The sequence below is a fragment of the Cnephaeus nilssonii genome (genome assembly GCF_951640355.1).
Source record: "Cnephaeus nilssonii genome assembly, chromosome: 14".
Classification (NCBI taxonomy): Eukaryota; Metazoa; Chordata; class Mammalia; order Chiroptera; family Vespertilionidae; genus Cnephaeus; species Cnephaeus nilssonii.
In genome coordinates this window covers 30,175,493-30,194,201 of record NC_137085.1, presented here as the reverse complement: position 1 = coordinate 30,194,201, position 18,709 = coordinate 30,175,493, and the positions used below count along the sequence as shown (strand labels likewise).

Below are 18,709 nucleotides of genomic sequence, written 5' to 3'. Positions count from 1 at the left end.
AATGGGCCTTCCTTCCCCTGGCTACCGGCACCGCCTTTGCTCTGGCCCGGGGCCGCCTTTGCGCCTTCCCATGCTGCCCAAAGGCCTGGAGCTGCTGGAGCAGTGTGGAATCTCTGCGTCGTCTCCATGGTGACGATGCAAGCGTCCAGCCCCGGCCCCGGCCATTCAGCACCTGTGTATGCAAATTAACTCATCTTTGTTGGGTTAATTTGCATACTCACTCCTGATTGGCTGGTGGGCATCATGAGGGTACAGTCAATTTTGCATCTTTCTCTTTTATTAGTGTAGATATGCACAGCCCATGGTCAGCGACAATAGTGTGGAGAAGGCCTGGGGTGGGTTGAGGCCTGGGTGGAGGGGGAGAAAAGGAGGGAAATGAGGGACATCTGTAATACTGTCAACAATAAAAAATTAAAAAACAAAAAACAAAACTGAGGTTCAAAGAGACTTAAGTATCAACTAACTAGTAAAGTGGCAGACCAAGGGCCCAAACTCGGGTTTATTCAGATTCATGAGAGCTCATGGATTTCTCTCTTACAACCTGCTACCTAGATAGGTTCTCAGAATTCCTCTATGGACATTTAGAATTGGGCAATAAACATCTTACAAAAAAAGTCTCCCCGTTAAGGTTTTTCCTTAGGATATATTTCCCAGCATGGGATTAATGGATAAATGAACATGCACAAATTTATTACTATATAATATTATTTTGAGAAATTCTCACAATAGTTTTATAAAAAGAAAAATTAGTAATCTAAGGGCCTAGAAATCCTTCCCACAACTCAGTTGGCAGTTTTTCTTCTAATCAGAGAAAATGAGCCATCCCCAAAGGGCCCACGGAAAAACTTTTAGTGACAATCATTGGTAAGAAGGGAGTCCTCCCTCCTCCAGTCTGGAGAATCTGATTCTCTGGAAATCAGCCCAAGGACCTTTACTTGAGTGGGAAACAGAGACAGTTTACATTCCCAACACATTTCATTTGACCCTCCTTGAAAAGACAAGCATTTAAAAGTCCTTACTGATTTGATAAACAAAGAAATAAAATTTGTTTTAATTTATTATTTCTTTCATTATTAGCAGGGGGCACCCACGATTGTTCATAACTTGTATTTCATCTTTTTTTAAAATATATTTTATTGATTTATTACAGTGAGGAAGAGAGAGGGATAGAGAGTTAGAAACATCGATGAGAGAGAAACATCGACCAGCTGCCTCTTGCACACCCCCTACTGGGGATGTGCCCGCAACCAAAGTACATGCCCTTGACCGGAATCGAACCTGGGACCTTTCAGTCCGCAGGCCGACGCTCTATCCACTGAACCAAACCGGTTTCGGCATATTTCATCTTTGATAAGAGGCTATTCATGCTCTGGCTGCTGTGGTTCAGCTGGTTGGAGTGTCGTCCCATGCACTAAAGGGTCACAGGTTCGATTCCCAGTTAAGGGCACTACCCAGGTTGTGGGTTTGATCCCTGGTCAGGATGCATATGAGACAACCAATCAATGTTTCTGTCTCTCTTATTTCTTCTCTTTCTCCCTCACTCTCTCTCTAAAATCAACCGAGTCACCCATCTAGGGCATGCTATCTGCTTTTTAAAAATGAGATTTAAAATCCTGAGGTTTCCTACAAAGAAGAACATTAAAGCACATGTGCTCCCTTAATTTCCACAAGACTTCCACAAAAACTTACCTGTACTACTTGTTTCTGTAGTTGTATTGCCTGTGTCGCTGAAATCTGTGTTTTTTCCCGAGCACCTCGGGAACGGTCACTGCTCACCGAAGTCATCATATACAGTATATACAAAATAACGTGTGTACAAAATAGAAAATCTGAAAAAAAGCAGGCATGGTGAGCAAAACTTGCAAATCATGGTAAATGGCAAAAATAAAATACAAGGCAAGGAGTAAACATGAGATAAGTCAAAGGTTCTCTAGAATACAAATTCTCAAGAAAACAACCATTTAGGATTTTAGATTTTCCTGGCAGCACTTAAGCCAATTTACTAATGCAATCTAAAGTCTAAGGTTTACAAGTACAGCAATTCTAAACAAAAATCTCAAATACCATGAATTTTATTCAGCAATTATTTTACCACTATACTGCATGTAGTTTCTACTACATGTAGTTTTATCTGCTCTTCCCATTTGCAGTTGGTATTTGAACACAAAAAGCTGCATCCAGCCAAAATTTTACTTGGCAATAATCCAATTCAAAATGTGATATCCAGGAGCAAGACATACCTAATGGCAAAAGCCTCTTATAAACAACCAAATCTTGTATAAAACTAAGTGAAAAACAGCCATTCTCGGAAACATTATCCCAATACACTGAGATTCTGCTTCCCAGAAACTGTCGACAGTTTGGCTCAAATAAACTCACAAAAATTCTTAAAAATAACAACAAATCTTCAAAGGAGACAAAACAATAGTGCATCTATTTTTACTTTTTTTATTCAACAAATATTTACTGAATACCTAGTTAAGTATCAAGCATGTATTAAATATAATATGCCACCAAAACATGATTATAATAATGAAATACCACTTCACACCCATTAGGATGGCTAATAAAAAATAGTTTTGGCGAGGATGCAGAGAAATTAGAACTCTTAAATACTGTTGTTAAGAATGTACAACAATATAGTAACTACAGAAAACAACAGGGCAGTTACTCAAAAAATTAAAAATAGAATTACCATATGGTCCAGTAATTCCACTTCCAGTAATACAAATGAGACAAATTGAAAGCAGTCTTTTTAATTATTATTGACAGTACTACAGATATCCCACATTTCCCCATCCTTTTCCCTCCTCCAACCAGCTGCTGCCCCACCCCAGGCCTTCACCACACTACTGTCTGTGTCCATGAGCTATGCATATACAGACAGTCCTCAGGTTAGTACATAGTTTTGTGGTTACGTCGCCATCTCCCATCCTATTTAAAAAAGAGGGAATAAACAAATTGACAGTCATGCCATAACAAGATGGCTGCACCCACAGTAGAGGCAGGGATCCCATAACACAAGATGGCTGCGCTCACAGCGAAGGCCAGTTCCCATAACGAGCCTTAACGAGCAATCAGCAGGGACCTGAGGCTGCACCCCCTGCCTGGTAGAGCTTGACGGGGGACCTCAAGGCACGCCCCCCACACACACCCAGCGGGGCTTGACAGGGACTTCAAGGCATGCCCCCTGCCCCAGGCCAGGGGACCTCAGGCTGCACACCCGCCCCAGCAGCAGGCAACCTGAGGCCGCGCCCCCTACCTGGTGGGGCTTGACGGGGGTGGGGCCAGACGGGTCTGGATCTAGCCCAATGGGGGTGGGCCAGGACTTGACTCTGGTGCCTGTGGTGCGCCTGACTCTGACAGGAGGAAGATTTTCATATACATTTTACTAATTTTTTTCATTTCTGACAATATTATAAAGGGCAAATAGAAATATTAAAATATTTCCTCTAATTAATTCCCTTTTAATGTGCAAGAATTTTGTGCACTGGGTCACTAGTTTATTTATAAAAAAATAATAATAATACTCTGGTTTCTCTTCAGATCGCATAAATCTTTCACCTTTTATAAAAAAAAAAAGTTCCGTCATTTCGATGTATGTACATATGTGCTTTATATTTTTTATTATTTATTTACCACAAGTAAAGGTCAGGAAATATTATCTTTCTTTTAAATTTTTTTTTTACTGTTTCACTTCATTACTGCTGTGTATGTGCTCCATGTGAATGATGTAGGTGCGTATGTAGGTGGGTTCCAAATCGCGTTATGTTGTAACCCGAGGACCTACTGTATATATTTTAAAAAATAATGTATACTTGAAAAACATTACCTTAAAAAAGAACAATATAACCTGATAAAATACTCAAACATGCAAAATTAAAATGGCAAGTTCAGGACCATTTTGTCTTTTGGCATTGTAATACAGAAGTATAAAGGCAAATAATTCAGGCTGGCCCTAACCGGTTTGGCTCAGTGGATAGAGCGTCAGCCTGCGGACTCAAGGGTCCCAGGTTCGATTCCGGTCAAGGGCATGTACCTTGGTTGCGGGCACATCCCCAGTAGGGAGTGTGCAGGAGGCAGCTGATTGATGTTTCTCTTTCATCGATGTTTCTAACTCTCTATCCCTCTCCCTTTCTCTCTGTAAAAAAATAAATAAATAAAATAAAGTAATTCAGGCCGGCCAGTGTTGCTCAGTGCTTGAGTGTCTACCTATGAACCAGAAGGTCACAGTTTAATTCCAGTCAGGGTACATGCCCAGGTTGCGGGCTCGGTCCCCACAGTAGCGGGCGTGCAGGAGGCAGCCGATCAATGATTCTCTCTCATCATTGATGTTTCTCTCTCCCTCACCCTTCCTCTCTGAATTCAATAAAATTATATTTTTTTTAAAAACTGGCTAAATTTGCCTAAACTAAAGCCCCAAATTTTTAAAAATAAAAATAAAATAAAACCAAATAATTCAAATAGGAGATCACCCCAACAAGCCTTAGGTTTCTATTAAAGTGCATTTAAAATATTCCAAAATAGGTCAGAGATTTCTAGGATTGTATGTATTTCCAAATACTTTTTATATATTTACTTTCCTTTAAATCCTACAGTGCTTACATGCAATTCATATTTTAGTTGATATACTCTCTACTTTTTCTATATTTAACTTGTGTTCCTAACCTTTATATAATAACAAGACCCGAACTCATCTTATTTTTTGTTCTCTTCACTACTCAGTAGCTGCCAATGTGAGATGTTTGTTAAGTGTGTCTAAATGACATGCTCTGGAAGCTGGTAACTTTCAGAAATTAAGAATGACACCCCCCCCCTTCAAAAAAAGAAAAGCAACTAGGGGGTAAAATATAAAGAAAAAAGCAAGAGGGGGGAAAAAGGAAGAAACCTAAGGGGAAAAAAAGCACAAAACAAAAAGAATGATCTAAGAAAGACCAAATCATAGCAGAGCCAATAATTTCAAAGATCAATAAATGGAATTCTGTTTTCCAGAACAATCAGTTATGGAGACCTCAAAGCTAGAATTCACATGTGAAACAATATTTTCCTATTTACAAATCATAATACATTCCAGGTTAATGAAATGACATTCTACTAGCATTTTTAGATAAGCTTTTTGACCTGAGGATCTTAAATTAAAGGAGCCTAACCATAATTCAGCATTTCAATTTCAACATCCCAAGAAAAACTATGTCCCTGAAACTTATTTTAGCTAGAAAAGGTTTGACAAGTGTTTTTCTGCATTAGCCGTCGTAATATTATTTACTTATCTTTCAATAGGTCCTCTCTTGAATGCTAGATAAAGGCAACAGGTATATTATTGCACTGCCTTTTACATATACAATAATAGCAAATAACCAATTAAGCAGAATTATCTCACATGCCCAACATGGTTTAAATTTTTTTACTATTATTTGAATCTGTTTTGGGTTTAACAATTTTGAGATTTTGTTGTTCTGAGTTCTTTGTTTTGGTTGTATTAAATGGAAGAAAGTTCACTGTTTTGCCATTATTTTTAGAACTTTCTCTGAGTTTAGTGTTCTCAATTATGAATATACATGAATGAATACATTTTTTAAACTGTGAAGCATCGTACAAATGTAAAAACACAGTATTTCTGAAGTAAAGCAATTACTTGATTATTTCTAAACTCACCTTGAGCATTAATGCTCTATAATTGTATCCTACGTGTCTAAAGTTAAACATCCAATAAAAATCTGCCTGGCTAAGTGGTGTTCCTAGGATAAAACCTTTTAAAAAATCATTTTTAGCCACCCAGTCTGGCTCAGTGGTTGAGCATGGACTTATGAACCAGGAGGTCACGGTTCAATTCCCAGTCAGAGAACATGTCTGGGTTGTGGGCTCAATCCCCAGTAGGGGGCGTGCAGGGAGCATGCAGGAGGCAGCCAATCAATGATTCTCTCTCATCACTTATGTTTCTATCCCTCTCCATTTCCCTTCCTCTCTGAAATGAATGAAAACATATATATAAAGAATTTTTTTAAAATCATTTTTAGTTTATAGTCATGTACCCCATAACAATGTTTTGGTCAACAATGGGCTACATATACAATCATGGTCCCATAAGATTATAATGGAACTGAAAAATTCCTATCACCTAGTGACATCAAAGCTGTCGTGACATCACAGTGCAACATGTTTATGGTGGTGCACTCTTTCTACTTATTAAAGTTTGCTAAGTAAAATAAAGTCAGACAGAGAAAGACAAGTACTAAGTTTGCTAAGTAAAATAAAGTCAGACAGAGAAAGACAAGTACTATATGATTTAATTTATATGTGGATTCTTAAAATAAAAAATAAACGAACAAACAAAACAGAAGCACACTTATAGATACAGAGAAAAAACTCTGATGGATGCCAGAAGAAAGAGAGACTAGGAGGTTGGGTAAAAAGGGGGGGGAAATTAAAAAATACAAATTGGTAGTTACAAAAGAGACACAGGAATATAAAGTACAGCACAGGGAATATAGTCAATAATATTGTAATAACTATGTATGGTGCCAGGTGGGGGCATCACGTCGTAAATTATATAAATGTACCATTATGCTATACACCTGAAATTATACAAAGTAACATTGAATTATATTATTCAATTAATTATTCAATTCAATATAAGTCAACTATAATTGGAAGGGGTTTTTTTGCTTTTTTTAAAATATATTTTATTGATTTTTTACAGAGAGGAAGGGATGGAGAGAAACATCGATGAGAGAGAAACATCCATCAGCTGCCTCCTGCACACTCCCCACTGGGGATGTGCCCGCAACCAAGGTACATGCCCTTGACTGGAATCGAACCTGGGACCCTTGAGTCCGCAGGCCGACGCTCTATCCACTGAGCCAAACCAGTTAGGGCCGTGGTCGGCAAACTGCGGCTTGCGAACCACATGCGGCTCTTTGGCCCCTTGAGTATGGCTCTTCCACAATATACCACGGCCTGGGTGTGTCTATTTTGAAGAAGTGGCGTTAGAAGAAGTTTAAAAAATTTGGCTCTCAAAAGAAATTTCAATCATTGTACTGTTGATATTTGGCTCTGTTGACTAATGAGTTTGCCGACCACTGGGTTAGGGCTATAAATGAAAGTTTTTTAAGTTTGCTATCAAACACTAGCAGCAGCATCATTCTCTCTTGTGCTTGGTTTAATCTCATGTTGCTTTATAAATTTAGTGTAGCCTACATGTACAGTATTTATAAAGTCTACAGTAGTACACAGTAATGTCCTACCTTCACATTCACTCACAACTCATTCACGGGCTCACCAAGAGCAACTATCAGTCCTGCAAGTTTCATGAATGGTAAGTGCCCTATACAGGTGTAACATTTTTTAAATATTTTATTCAATATTTTTACTGTACCTCTGATGTTTTTAGATACACAAATACTAAACATTGTGTTACAACTGCCTATAGTAGTCAATACAATAACATGTTGTACAGGCTTGCAGCCTAGGCTATACCATCTAGGTTTGTGTAAGGGCTTTCTATGATGTTAGCTCAATGATGAAATTGCCTAACACCGTGGTCGGCAAACTGTGGCTCTTTGGCCCCTTGAGTGTGGCTCTTCCACAAAATACCATGGCCTGGGCAAGTCTATTTTGAAGAAGTAGTGTTAGAAGAAGTTTAAGTTTAAAAAATTTGGCTCTCAAAAGAAATTTCAATCGTTGTACTGTTGATATTTGGCTCTGTTGACTAATGAGTTTGCAGACCACTGGCCTAACACATTTCTCAGAATGGCATATGACTGTACTTACAGATTCCCAAACAGTTCTTTTTTTTTTTAAATTAAATTATATGACCCTTTTCTCATTGATCTTTTAAATTGTTTATTCCTTGGTGCCCATTTATAAAAATAAACTAAGCGCACATCTATTCTATACTAATAAATGGGTAATATGCTAATTAGACCGGGAGACCTTCCGGACAAAGCCATGGTGGCAGGGCTGAGGCAGAGGTGGTTAGGGGTGATCAGGCCAGGAGGGGAGGGCAGTTGGGGGCAAGAAGGCCGGCGGCAGGGGGGCGGGGGGGTGTCAGTTGGGGTCGAGCAGGCCAGCAGTGGGGGGCAGTTGGGGACGAGCAGGCCGGCGGGGGGGGGGGGGCAGTTGGAGGCGAGCAGGCTGGCAGGCAGAGTGGTTAGGGGCAATCAGGCAGGCAGGCAGGTGAGCAATTAGGAGCCAGTGGTCCCAGATTGCAAGAGGGATGTCCGACTGCCGGTTTAGGCCTGATCCCTAGGGGACCGGCAGTCAGACATTCCCTGAGGAGTCCCAGATTGGAGAGGTGCAGGCCGGGCTGAAGGACCCCCCACCCCCGCGCACAAATTTTGTGCACCAGGCCACTAGTTAAATAAAACAAAATGAGAATTTCTTCTTACAGGAGTGCCATCTGGTGATGAAAATCTGCATGTACAGAAATAAACTTAAGCTAAGTTGAATGGATGCCAAGATTTCGGGGTTTTTTAAATTTAATTTACTGGGGTGACATTGGTTAATAAAATTATATACACTTCATCTGTATATTGCATTGTGTGCCCAACGCCAAAGTAAAATAAGAGTTTTCTGATTTACAAAAAACTTTTAGTCTGAGTAGCCTTGCTATTCCAACCAAATATTTTTATGTAATGTGCCTGAATCCTCACTTGTCAATCAGAAAAACCGTAAGCTCTTTTTTTTTTTCAAACTACTAAAATTTTGCTAATTCGCTGCCTCAATATAAATATTAAGACTTTATATCTCCATTCTAATCATCAATCCACATTTGATAATGAATAGTTCATTAGTAACGGCCCCTGTTTCATGGCTGAACCAGGACAACTGCCTTGTGAAACATGAAAAGTACATTGCATACTTTAAATGTAATTATTATTTTGGGGGAATAATCATGTTTCTCTTTTAATTAAGGTTCATTGCTCTGGGTTATATATTCATAAATTGATACTACAAAAGGCCATTGGCATAAATATTGAGAATGCAATCCTAAAAAAAACAAAACACCTTAAATAATGATGACCCCAGAATATGCTTCTAAAGGATGCTTGCTGAACAAATTCAGGCTAGCTTATTTTCTGTCAACATGGTTCTCCACACTAACACTGAAATGTCAGAATAGCTTAATTCCTATTCATAAAAAAGTGTTAATGCTTAAGATATTTAGCAAAAAAACTGCGAGTTTACAATGCAAGCACGGGGGGGGGGGCTTCAAATTTTCATATATTAATTCTATTTTATTTTTTCAATATACTTTTATTGGTTTTTCAGAGAGGAAGGGAAGAGTGAGAGAAATACCGATGAGAATCATTGATTGGCTGCCTCCTGCACGCCCCCTACTGGGGATTGAGCCCACAACCTGGACATGTGCCCTTGACCGGAATTAAACCTGGGACCCTTTAGTCCGCAGGTTGACGCTCTATCCACTGAGCCAAACTGGCTAGGGCCATATATTAATTTTACATAAAACTTCTAGAGACAAGTGAATTCATAAATCAAGGTAAGAGCATAAGTTACCAAAATTATCAACACCCTTAAAAACTGTTGCCACCAATGAACTGTGAAAATGAATATGGCATGGAAACTAGACTATAAAAATCAGTACCTTTAACTAACATACTGTCACATGGGAAAACTCTATGACTTCTTTTTTGGAAACAGAAGTATATATAGTAAAAAGTAAGGCTTCTACAATAAGCACCCAGTTGCCAAACCATAGGAATTCAGTTTCCACTTGTTTTCATCACTCTCCATTCCCAAGAGTTTCTACTACCCTGGAACAGGCTCCAGCAGAATTCTTAGAATAGAAACAGACAAGAGCAAGAGATTCTAAAAATAATTCAGTAGAATCTCAAACATACATATCACAGGTTATTGAGCTAAAGAAAGTACCAGGTTATTTCAACCTACCCAACCAAATTTTAAAACCCATATTCATCTCACCTCATTCAAACTAAATTAAAAAGATGTGACAGATTTTAACACAGGTAAGAACTGCTACTATACACATCTTTAACCTCTTTTTTTAAATTTTTCATATGTTTATTTGAGCTAAACTGACAACATGCCAGGGGAGCAAGATTTCAAATGCTCTCATCTTTAACCTCTTTAAAAACAAAATCAGCAAAAAAACTGTATAAAGCTTCCTAGATTACTTAAAGTGCAATAATGGCCTAAATTAGTTGTAATAAAACAGCTGAGTTTTCAAGTGATTCAGAGTTTAGAATGAACTGAAAATGGTTGCGTTAACATCCACCTAAACTTCTATTAATTCATAGTTGACTCTAACTTTAAGACACAGAAAAACATAGTTAAAACTTTTTTCTAAAAACCATGTAATATCATACACCTCCCCCCCAAAAAAACATAAGAGCACATTTGATCATTCTGAAAAGCTACAGAACACTTGTTGATAACATGCTGAGGAACTGTGAATATTTTGGTGAAAGCACCACAGGACTTTATTTAAGAGAGTGTCACTTGTCATGAAGTGTCAGCATTGGAAGGTACATCTAAAACCAGAAGGTTCACACAATGGAACCAAGTATCTCATCTACTGCATCAAATAAATTTATACTCCAGAAAAAGCTAAATGAATGTCTTTTTTCAAACAGAGTATCATCAATCCAGATTATATGAAACTGGAGGCCCAGTGCACGAATTCGTGCACCAGTGGGGTCCCTCAGCCTGGCCTGCGGGATCGGGCCAAAACCAGCTCTCCAACATTCCCTGAGGGGTCCCAGATTGTGAGAGGGCACAGGCCAGGCCAAGGGACCCCACTGGTGCACGATTGGGACTGGGGAGGGACGCAGGATGTTTGCCAGCCAGGGAGGGACCGAGGAGGGCTCCAGGGTGTGTCCAGCCCATCTCGCTCAGTCCCAATCGGCCGGACCCTAGCAGCAAGCTAACCTACTGGTCAGAGAGTCTGCCCCTGCTGGTCAGTGCATGTCATAGTGACTGGTCAACCGGTCGACTGTCTGCCTGTGGTGATCAGTGCACGTCATAGCAAGCAGTTGAGTGGCCTTAGCATATTATTAGCATATTACGCTTTGATTGGTTGAACAGACAACCAGGCAACCGGACACTTAGTATATTAGGCTTTTATTATATAGGATAGTTCTTCAGCTATAGACTCAATCATTAAAAGCAGAATATACAATTTATGTTCAAGAATGATCAGAGAGAGGACGTGGCCAGGTAGCACAATTGGTATCCGGGTATGCCAAGGTTGTTGGTTCAATCCCTGGTCAGGGCACATAAACAAATGAATGTATAAATAAGTGGAACAACAAATCGACATCTGTCTATCTCTCTCAAATCCATTTTAAAAAAGAATGCTCAGAGATGCTGTTCACGCAGTACTAAAGCCAATGGTGCTGGGCCAATCTGGCAAGAACAGGTAGGTGGTCCTTCATCTATAAGAAGGACTTATTTACTCATTCCCAAAAGCCTAAATCCAGTAAGTAATAGTAACAGCAAAAACATACTGTTTACTATGTGCCAGGCACCAATGAAGTGCTTTATTAGTACGTATAGTATAAGTCATTAACTTTCCCAACAACACTCTGAAGTACATACTACTATTATTCCCATTTTACAACAGGAAACTAACACATACAGAGATTCACAGCTATTAGTTGGTAAAGCCAAGACTTACACCCAGCCATCTGACTCCACAGTTTATGCTCATACCCGCTATGCCAGGTTACAAGGCTAATTGTTCAATTACAGATATATAATAAGACTCCAACTCAGCTTCCTCTTCAAGACCACCTAACTGCTGTTAGCATCACTGAATAGTTTATATCTGATGTGAAAGATCTGTCTCTGAGTCAGAATTTCACCTAGCATCCCAGCCTTTAAGATACCCATAGGTGCTCCCTTTGGCTCTATATTGTCATGTTGTTGTTACCAGTTCTGTCTTATTATTTTTATTTAACTTCCAATCTGTGTTCTTGCTTTTCCTAATAATAAAATACCCATAGCCCCTGCCTGTGTGGCTCAGTGGCTGAGCATCGACCTATGAACCAGGAGGTCACAGTTTGATTCCTGATCAGGGCGCATAGACAGGTGCGAGCTCAATCCCCAGGAGGGGGCGTGCAGGAGACAGCCAATCAATGATTCTCATCATTGATGTTTCTATCCCTCTCTTCCTCTCCTTTCCTCTCTGAAGTCAATAAAAAATACATATTTTTTAAATACCCATAAGTTGTACACCTGAAACTAATAATATTGTATATCAACTGTAACTGAAAAATATTTTCCTAAGAAAAGATAACAGAGAATACTTATTATTCTCATCCTTTCTCTACAGAGAAAATTCACTTATTCATTCCTGCAGAGAACAGGATTTGTTTAGATTAAGAACCTCAACTGATTCTGGAGGCCCAAAGCAGCCAGCAAGAGGAAGTCTACCTCCCCAACCCGGAGAGAGTTAGGCAGCTAGAGCGTCAAGGAACTCTATCTAGTGTGAGATTCGATTCTATGCAGCTCAACTGCTTGTGCCCTGCATGCCAGGAGCTGACCAAGCTGATACTTTTATTCTCCACAGCTGCTGAGAGCAGGGTCAGGACTCAAGCAGCTGGTGGACAAGGTTGAATTCCCCTATGCCCAGGATTGGCTGACAAGGAAACCACAATGCCATCTGCTATTCTGTGTATATAATCTGCCCATGAAAAAGATGAGTGCTCGTGAACTCCTAAACATTACAAACATCAAAAATTATTTGGTATATCCACATTTCTTTCAGGTTAACTCAAGTCAGGAAGGAAATTTAATTGCCTATGGTGGCTTCCAGACATCTGTCCATTCCAGCTCTGCTAATTTCTTGGCTCTAAACCCAGTCTTTATCCAAAAACTCTAGCTCAGCAGCTACCTTATGATTCTTTGACCTTTTATCCCTTGAAAAGTCTCTCATTATTCATGATCAGTCTTACCCCTTCTTCTAAAGTACTTTCTCTCTATCAAAAAAAAATAAAATAGCCCCAGCCGGTTTGGCTCAGTGAATAGAGTGTCAGCCTGCGGACTAAAAAAATCCCAGGTTCAATTCCAGCCAAGGGCACATGCCCCGGTTGCAGGCATGATCCCACCCAATAGTGGATGTGCAGGAGGCAGCCAATCAATGATTCTCTCTCATCATTGATGTTTCTATCTCTCTCTCTCTCTCCCTTCCTCTCTGAAATCAATAGAAATAAATTAATTAATTAATTAAAAAGGGGGGCCTAAGCTAGATAGCATTTCACAAGACCTATCAAATTAAAGGAATACTGTACTTTATTTAGCTTACATTAATATAAGTACCCACCAAATAATACCAAGATGGCACCTTTATTAGAGGGTTACTACTTCACAGACAAGGACTAGTAAAGAGTCTGTTTTTAAATTTAAATAAATGTTTTAATTAAAAACTGACTAGCCAAATTAAAAAATAATTTCTATAAATTACCCACTTACAATATAACATTGACTTCCTCATAAATCCAGTAATAATTCTTGTTAAACAACGTCTCTTTGTTTTCTCTCTGCTTCTATCAAATTCTGCTTACCTTCCTATGTATTATTCTCTAGTCTTGCTCCTCCAGAATTTGTACCCACCCACATATACAGTGGTACTATAGTCTGCTTTTTGCTTTAACGCTCCATTTCTGAAAACTTCCAAGTTCCTCACAGGCTCTGGCAACAAGGAATTACAGGCATCCCTGGGAGATATTGTGGTTTCAGCTCTAGACTACCATAATAAAGTGAGTAGTCATCTTTTTCTTTTTCTAGTGGAGGGTTTTGCCTTCCATTTGTAAAAAACACAATACCTGTGAAGCTCAATAAAACAAGGTATGCCTGCACTGAATAATTATGCTATTATCTCCTGCCATGTTCTGATCCTGTGGTGGCACAGTAGGCCCAAGGAACCAATAAAATAGTAAGAACAAGTTAGGAGAAGCCCAGAAAAACCACTACTTCCTGAAACACGAGAGTCTCAACCCTGGTTGTCAGCATATGCAATAGCTAATTGTACCATTCTATCCATGTCCAAATATGAAGTAACAATATCTCCAGAAACAAGAAAATCTCATCATAAGATAAAGACACTGGAATAGAGGATCACCATCCGTCACCATCCCTGGTTGCACAGTACATTCACTTGAGGAACTTCTGAAAAATGAAACCAGGTCCTATTAAAATCAGAATAGGACCCAGACACCGATAGTTTGTTTTGTTTTTTGTTAATCCTCACCAGAGGATATTTTTTCCATTGTTTTTTCTAAAAAGAAAGTGAAAGTGAGGGGGAGAGACAGAGAGAAACACTGATGTGAGAGAGACACATTGGTTGGTTGCCTCCCACATAAGCCCCGACAAGGGGCTGGGAATCAAGCCAGCAAATGAGATACGTGCTCTTGACCAGGAACTGAACTAAGACCCTTCAGTCTGAGGGCCTACACTCTAACCACTGAGCAAAACTGGCCAGGGCACCACCAATAGTTTTTAAAAGTTCTCCAACCAGCCCTGGCCAATGTGGCTCAGTTGGTTGAGCATCATCCCATGAACCAAGAGGTCACTGATTCAAATCCTGGTCAGGGCACATGTGCCAGTTGCAGGCTGGATCCCCAGAGGGGGCATGCAGCAGGTAGTCAATCAATGTTTCTATCTCACTGTTGTCTCTCTCTCTGTGTCATATCAATAAAAACACAAATTAAAAAAAAAAAAGTTCTCCAAGCAGTTCCTAAAAGTTAAACATAGAGTTACCATATAACCAAGCAATTTTACTCCCAGGTACAACATACCCAAGAGAAATAAAAACATGTTCACCCACAAAGGTGCAGATGAATGTTCATAGCAGCATTACTCATAATAGCTAATAGAAAAAACCACCCAAGCATCATAGTGGCTGCCAGGGGCTACTAGGAAGAGAGAATGGACAGTGATTGATAATGGGCATTGGTTGGTGTGTGTGGGGGGGGGTGTATGTGTGTGCGCGCGCGCCTTTTTTTTGAGGTGGGGAATATTTTTTTTTTAAATATATTTTATTGATTTTTTACAGAGAGGAAGAGAGAGGGATAGAGAGTTAGAAACATCGATGAGAGAGAAACATCGATCAGCTGCCTCTTGCACACCCCCTACTGGGGATGTGCCCGCAACCAAGGTACATGCCCTTGACCGGAATCGAACCTGGGACCCTTGAGTCCGCAGGCCAACGCTCTATCCACTGAGCCTAACTGGTTTCGGCTTGGTGGGGAATATTCTAGCTCATGGACAACAGTGTGGTGATTGTAGGCGGGTGGGGGGAAGATGGAGGTGGAAGAGGGCACAGGGGATAAATGAAGATGGAAAAAGTAAAATAAAGAAAATATTCTAGAGATAGTGATGCTTGCACAACTTTTGAATATACTAAAACTCACTGAATACTTTTAAAGGACGAATTTTATGGTATATGAATTATATCTCAAATGTTTTGAAACAGTCTTTATTTCTAATGTGCAGTTGGAATATCAAACCACTATTGTGGAATAGTAGTTCTTAAAGTGTGGTGTCTTGACCAGTAAAAGCAGTATCATGAGAACTGGTCATAAATGAAAATTCTCAAGATCACACCAGACTTACTGAATCAGAACTTCTGTTTAAACAATACGTGATTCACAATAAGGTTTGAAAATCACTGTCCTCAAAGAACCTTAGATTAAAATTTTGATCCTGTATAGTTCAAATGGAAAGATGAGAAAGTTGCAAAAAGCATTTCACCTTCATTATTTTACCCAGGTAATAGTCATTATACAAAATTCAAAAAAAACCCTAAGAAGTGTAAGAAAATAAAACCACTACCTATATAGTTTCACCGCCCCCCCCCCTCAAAAAAAAACACTGCATCAATGTGATCCACTGGAAATGGCTGTGCCATGCTTTATCACTGAACATTAAAATTTACAAATTCAGTGATAACCTTGCTTTTAAAGCAAGGTGGCATTATAACACCTCAATTATCAAGTTCAGCTCAGGAATCAAACATTATCTATAATACTAAAAGCATAATATTCTAATTAGACCAGACCGTCGGACGACCTTCCAAATGAAGCCAGGGCTGTGAGGGCTGAGGCAGCCGCCTCAGCTGTGAGGGCCAAGTCCCTTGCACAAATTTCGTGCATTGGGCCTCTAGTGGGAATATAAAAGAAAACTCTTTGAAGCCAACATGTTTTTTGTTTCAACCCTTATTAATATAAATGCTTTCTAAAATGCGATACATACTTCTCTTCTGTGGCAAATACAGTACAATAAAACTGATTTATCTTTTTCTGATTCTACATCAGTTATTGTAACCACTGGTGGATGTGGGAATTTAGTCTGAATCATACTAATTCCAAGATGTACCTAGGAACTTGCATTCCTACATAAATTCATCACATCACTGTTTTCTTTCTTGTCCATGGTCTCTTTCTCAAAAGTGGCAGCATTTACTTATCTGCATGACTTCTGGGCAGCATAGTATGGCTGCTTTCCAAAACAAATTTCTGAACCCAAGGTCAATGCAGTCTTTCAAGTTCTTTACTTGTCATTTATTTTAAATATCATCTGCACTGTATTTAATCACTGTCATTTTTGTGGGAAGAGGGTTCCATCCCAAGCCTTACAGAGTAAGCCCTCAAACATTTTTTTATTTTCAGAAGGTGGCAGAATGATTTCTATGTTAGCCTGAGTGACTGAAATAATCTTATCCAACCCGCAATCACCCACCAATATTAGCATGCACTTTATCAGGCACCAAAAGAAAAAGCAAGGGAGAGAAATGAAAATGAAGAAGACTTTACACATATAATACCTTAATAAAAAAATTAAAAAAAAGAAAGAAAGAAAATAAAGAAGACTTATGCCACCAGTTTGGCTCACTGGATAGAGCATCAGCCTGTGGACTGAAGGGTCCAGGGTTTGATTCTGGTGAAGAGCATGCACCTCGATTGCAGGCTCCTCCCCAGCCTGGCCCTGGTTGGGGCATGTGCAGGAGGCAACCAATCGATGAGTTTCTCTCTCATCAATATTTCTGTCTTTCCCTTTCTCTTCCACTCTCTCTAAAAATCAATGGAAAAATAAAAAGACTTATTTCATGGATATGAAAAAGTGATAATTGCCAACGAAATGTCCCCATCTCAAATTCCCCTATCCTATTCCTAAATCCTAGTTTAATGTGTCTCTTTCCCAACCATGTTCACTTACATTAATCCCTCACCTACCCTCTTTTGAGGGAATCAAGTAAAGTCTTAGTCATCAGAACAGGATAAATTCAATGCCAACATTAGTCTTAGTCTGTGATAAAGACTGAGACATATTTTTATAAATTTTTGTCTTCCCACCCTCACTCCCATTCGCAACCCCCCTTTCCAGCTCTGCATCCATCAGAGCAAAATTAACTTCTCACTAGTTGCTCTGTCCCAAAGCCTTCATAGAAAAGGGGATAAAAGCAGGGAGAAGTCAACATTCTTCCTTTTGCTTCTTTACTCTTCCTAAGACCCAGTCAGAAAGGGGAAGGAAGGTGTCAAACTATAGGCAAATGCCTCACCATTAATAGGATCACAAGTTCAACAGGCCAAATCTTTCTTTTATTCAAGTCATATTGATCACAATCAGAGATTCTTGATACTAGGCCAAAAAACATCATCCAAATCATAATGTCAGTTTAACTCTTGCTTCTTTATTTTCAAGCACAGAAAAGCAATTAACAATAGTTAAAACAGGTAAAATCTCTAACCTCCAAGGTGTGAAAAAAACTTCAGAAAATATCTCTTACACACACCACTTAAAATGTTACCTACTTGGCGATTAGAGCATCGTGGAGATAAGCCAAGGTTGCAGGTTCAATTCCTGGTCAGGGCACATACAAGAAGCAACCAATGAATACATAAATGAGTGTGTGTGTGTGTGGCGCGGGGGGGGGGGGGGGAGAGGGGAGGAATCAATGTAAATTTTAAGTCCTACCTTTTTAAAAAATACTATCACCCTGGCCGGTTTGACTCAGTGGATAAAGCACTGGCCCATGGACTGAAGGGTGCTGGGTTAGATTCCAGTCAAGGGCACATACCTCAGTTGCAAGCTTGATCACCAGCCCTGGTCAGGAGGCAACCAAATCTATGTCTCTCTCTCTCTCTCTCTCTCTCTCTAACCCTCCCTTCTATTCTCTCCCTCTCTTAAAAAAGTCAATGGAAAAATATCCTCAGTGAGGATTAACAAAACCCAAAAAAAAATGCTACCTACTTCATCTCACATTAATTTGTTATCTTGGTTTTGGGGTAAATTGGCATCTCTGCTATCCACTGTAATATAGTAAATTGAATATTACTGCTAAAAAGTTACTAAATTCCAATTATTCTTTCATAACCAATAAAACTTTACAAGCCTTCAATTCTTGCTAAAGACAGATGACCTAAAATATTTCAGGTTATTTTCATTTTTCATATCTCTGCATGAACCATTTGCTTCTCAATTGTTACAATACACAAATATTTCACAACCGTTTTATAAAGGCTCAGTGTATCTCTTATTAAGCTTTTCCAAGATAACTATATCATGTCTAGCTATTACTATAAATCGAAAACAGAAATGCTGATTTTTAAAAGTACTTCAGACCCATAGTTTTTCATTACAGTTCTTTAACTTTCCTTATGATTCCATGATATAAAATCTTAGTTTTTTTAAGCATATTTAATTCTAATGACATATTTATTACTGTTTC

General features: G+C 39.2%; 1 protein-coding gene across 11 annotated transcripts in view; it reads right to left on the bottom strand.

Moving 5' to 3' along the window:
• UBAP2 (ubiquitin associated protein 2) overlaps positions 1-18,709 on the bottom strand; it is a 106,419-nt gene that overhangs the window by 71,205 nt on the left and 16,505 nt on the right. For 10 of the 11 annotated variants that reach the window (XR_013814451.1, XR_013814452.1, XM_079789698.1 and 7 more), the window contains one exon: positions 1,690-1,829. The exons of the other annotated variant lie outside the window; for it this stretch is intronic. Coding sequence is in view for 8 of the 10 variants with exons in the window: in XM_079789698.1 (XP_079645824.1) it covers positions 1,690-1,788 (99 nt within the window). In the remaining 2 variants the exon portion in view is untranslated. The remainder of the gene's footprint in view (positions 1-1,689; positions 1,830-18,709) is intronic. 11 annotated transcript variants of the gene reach the window in all.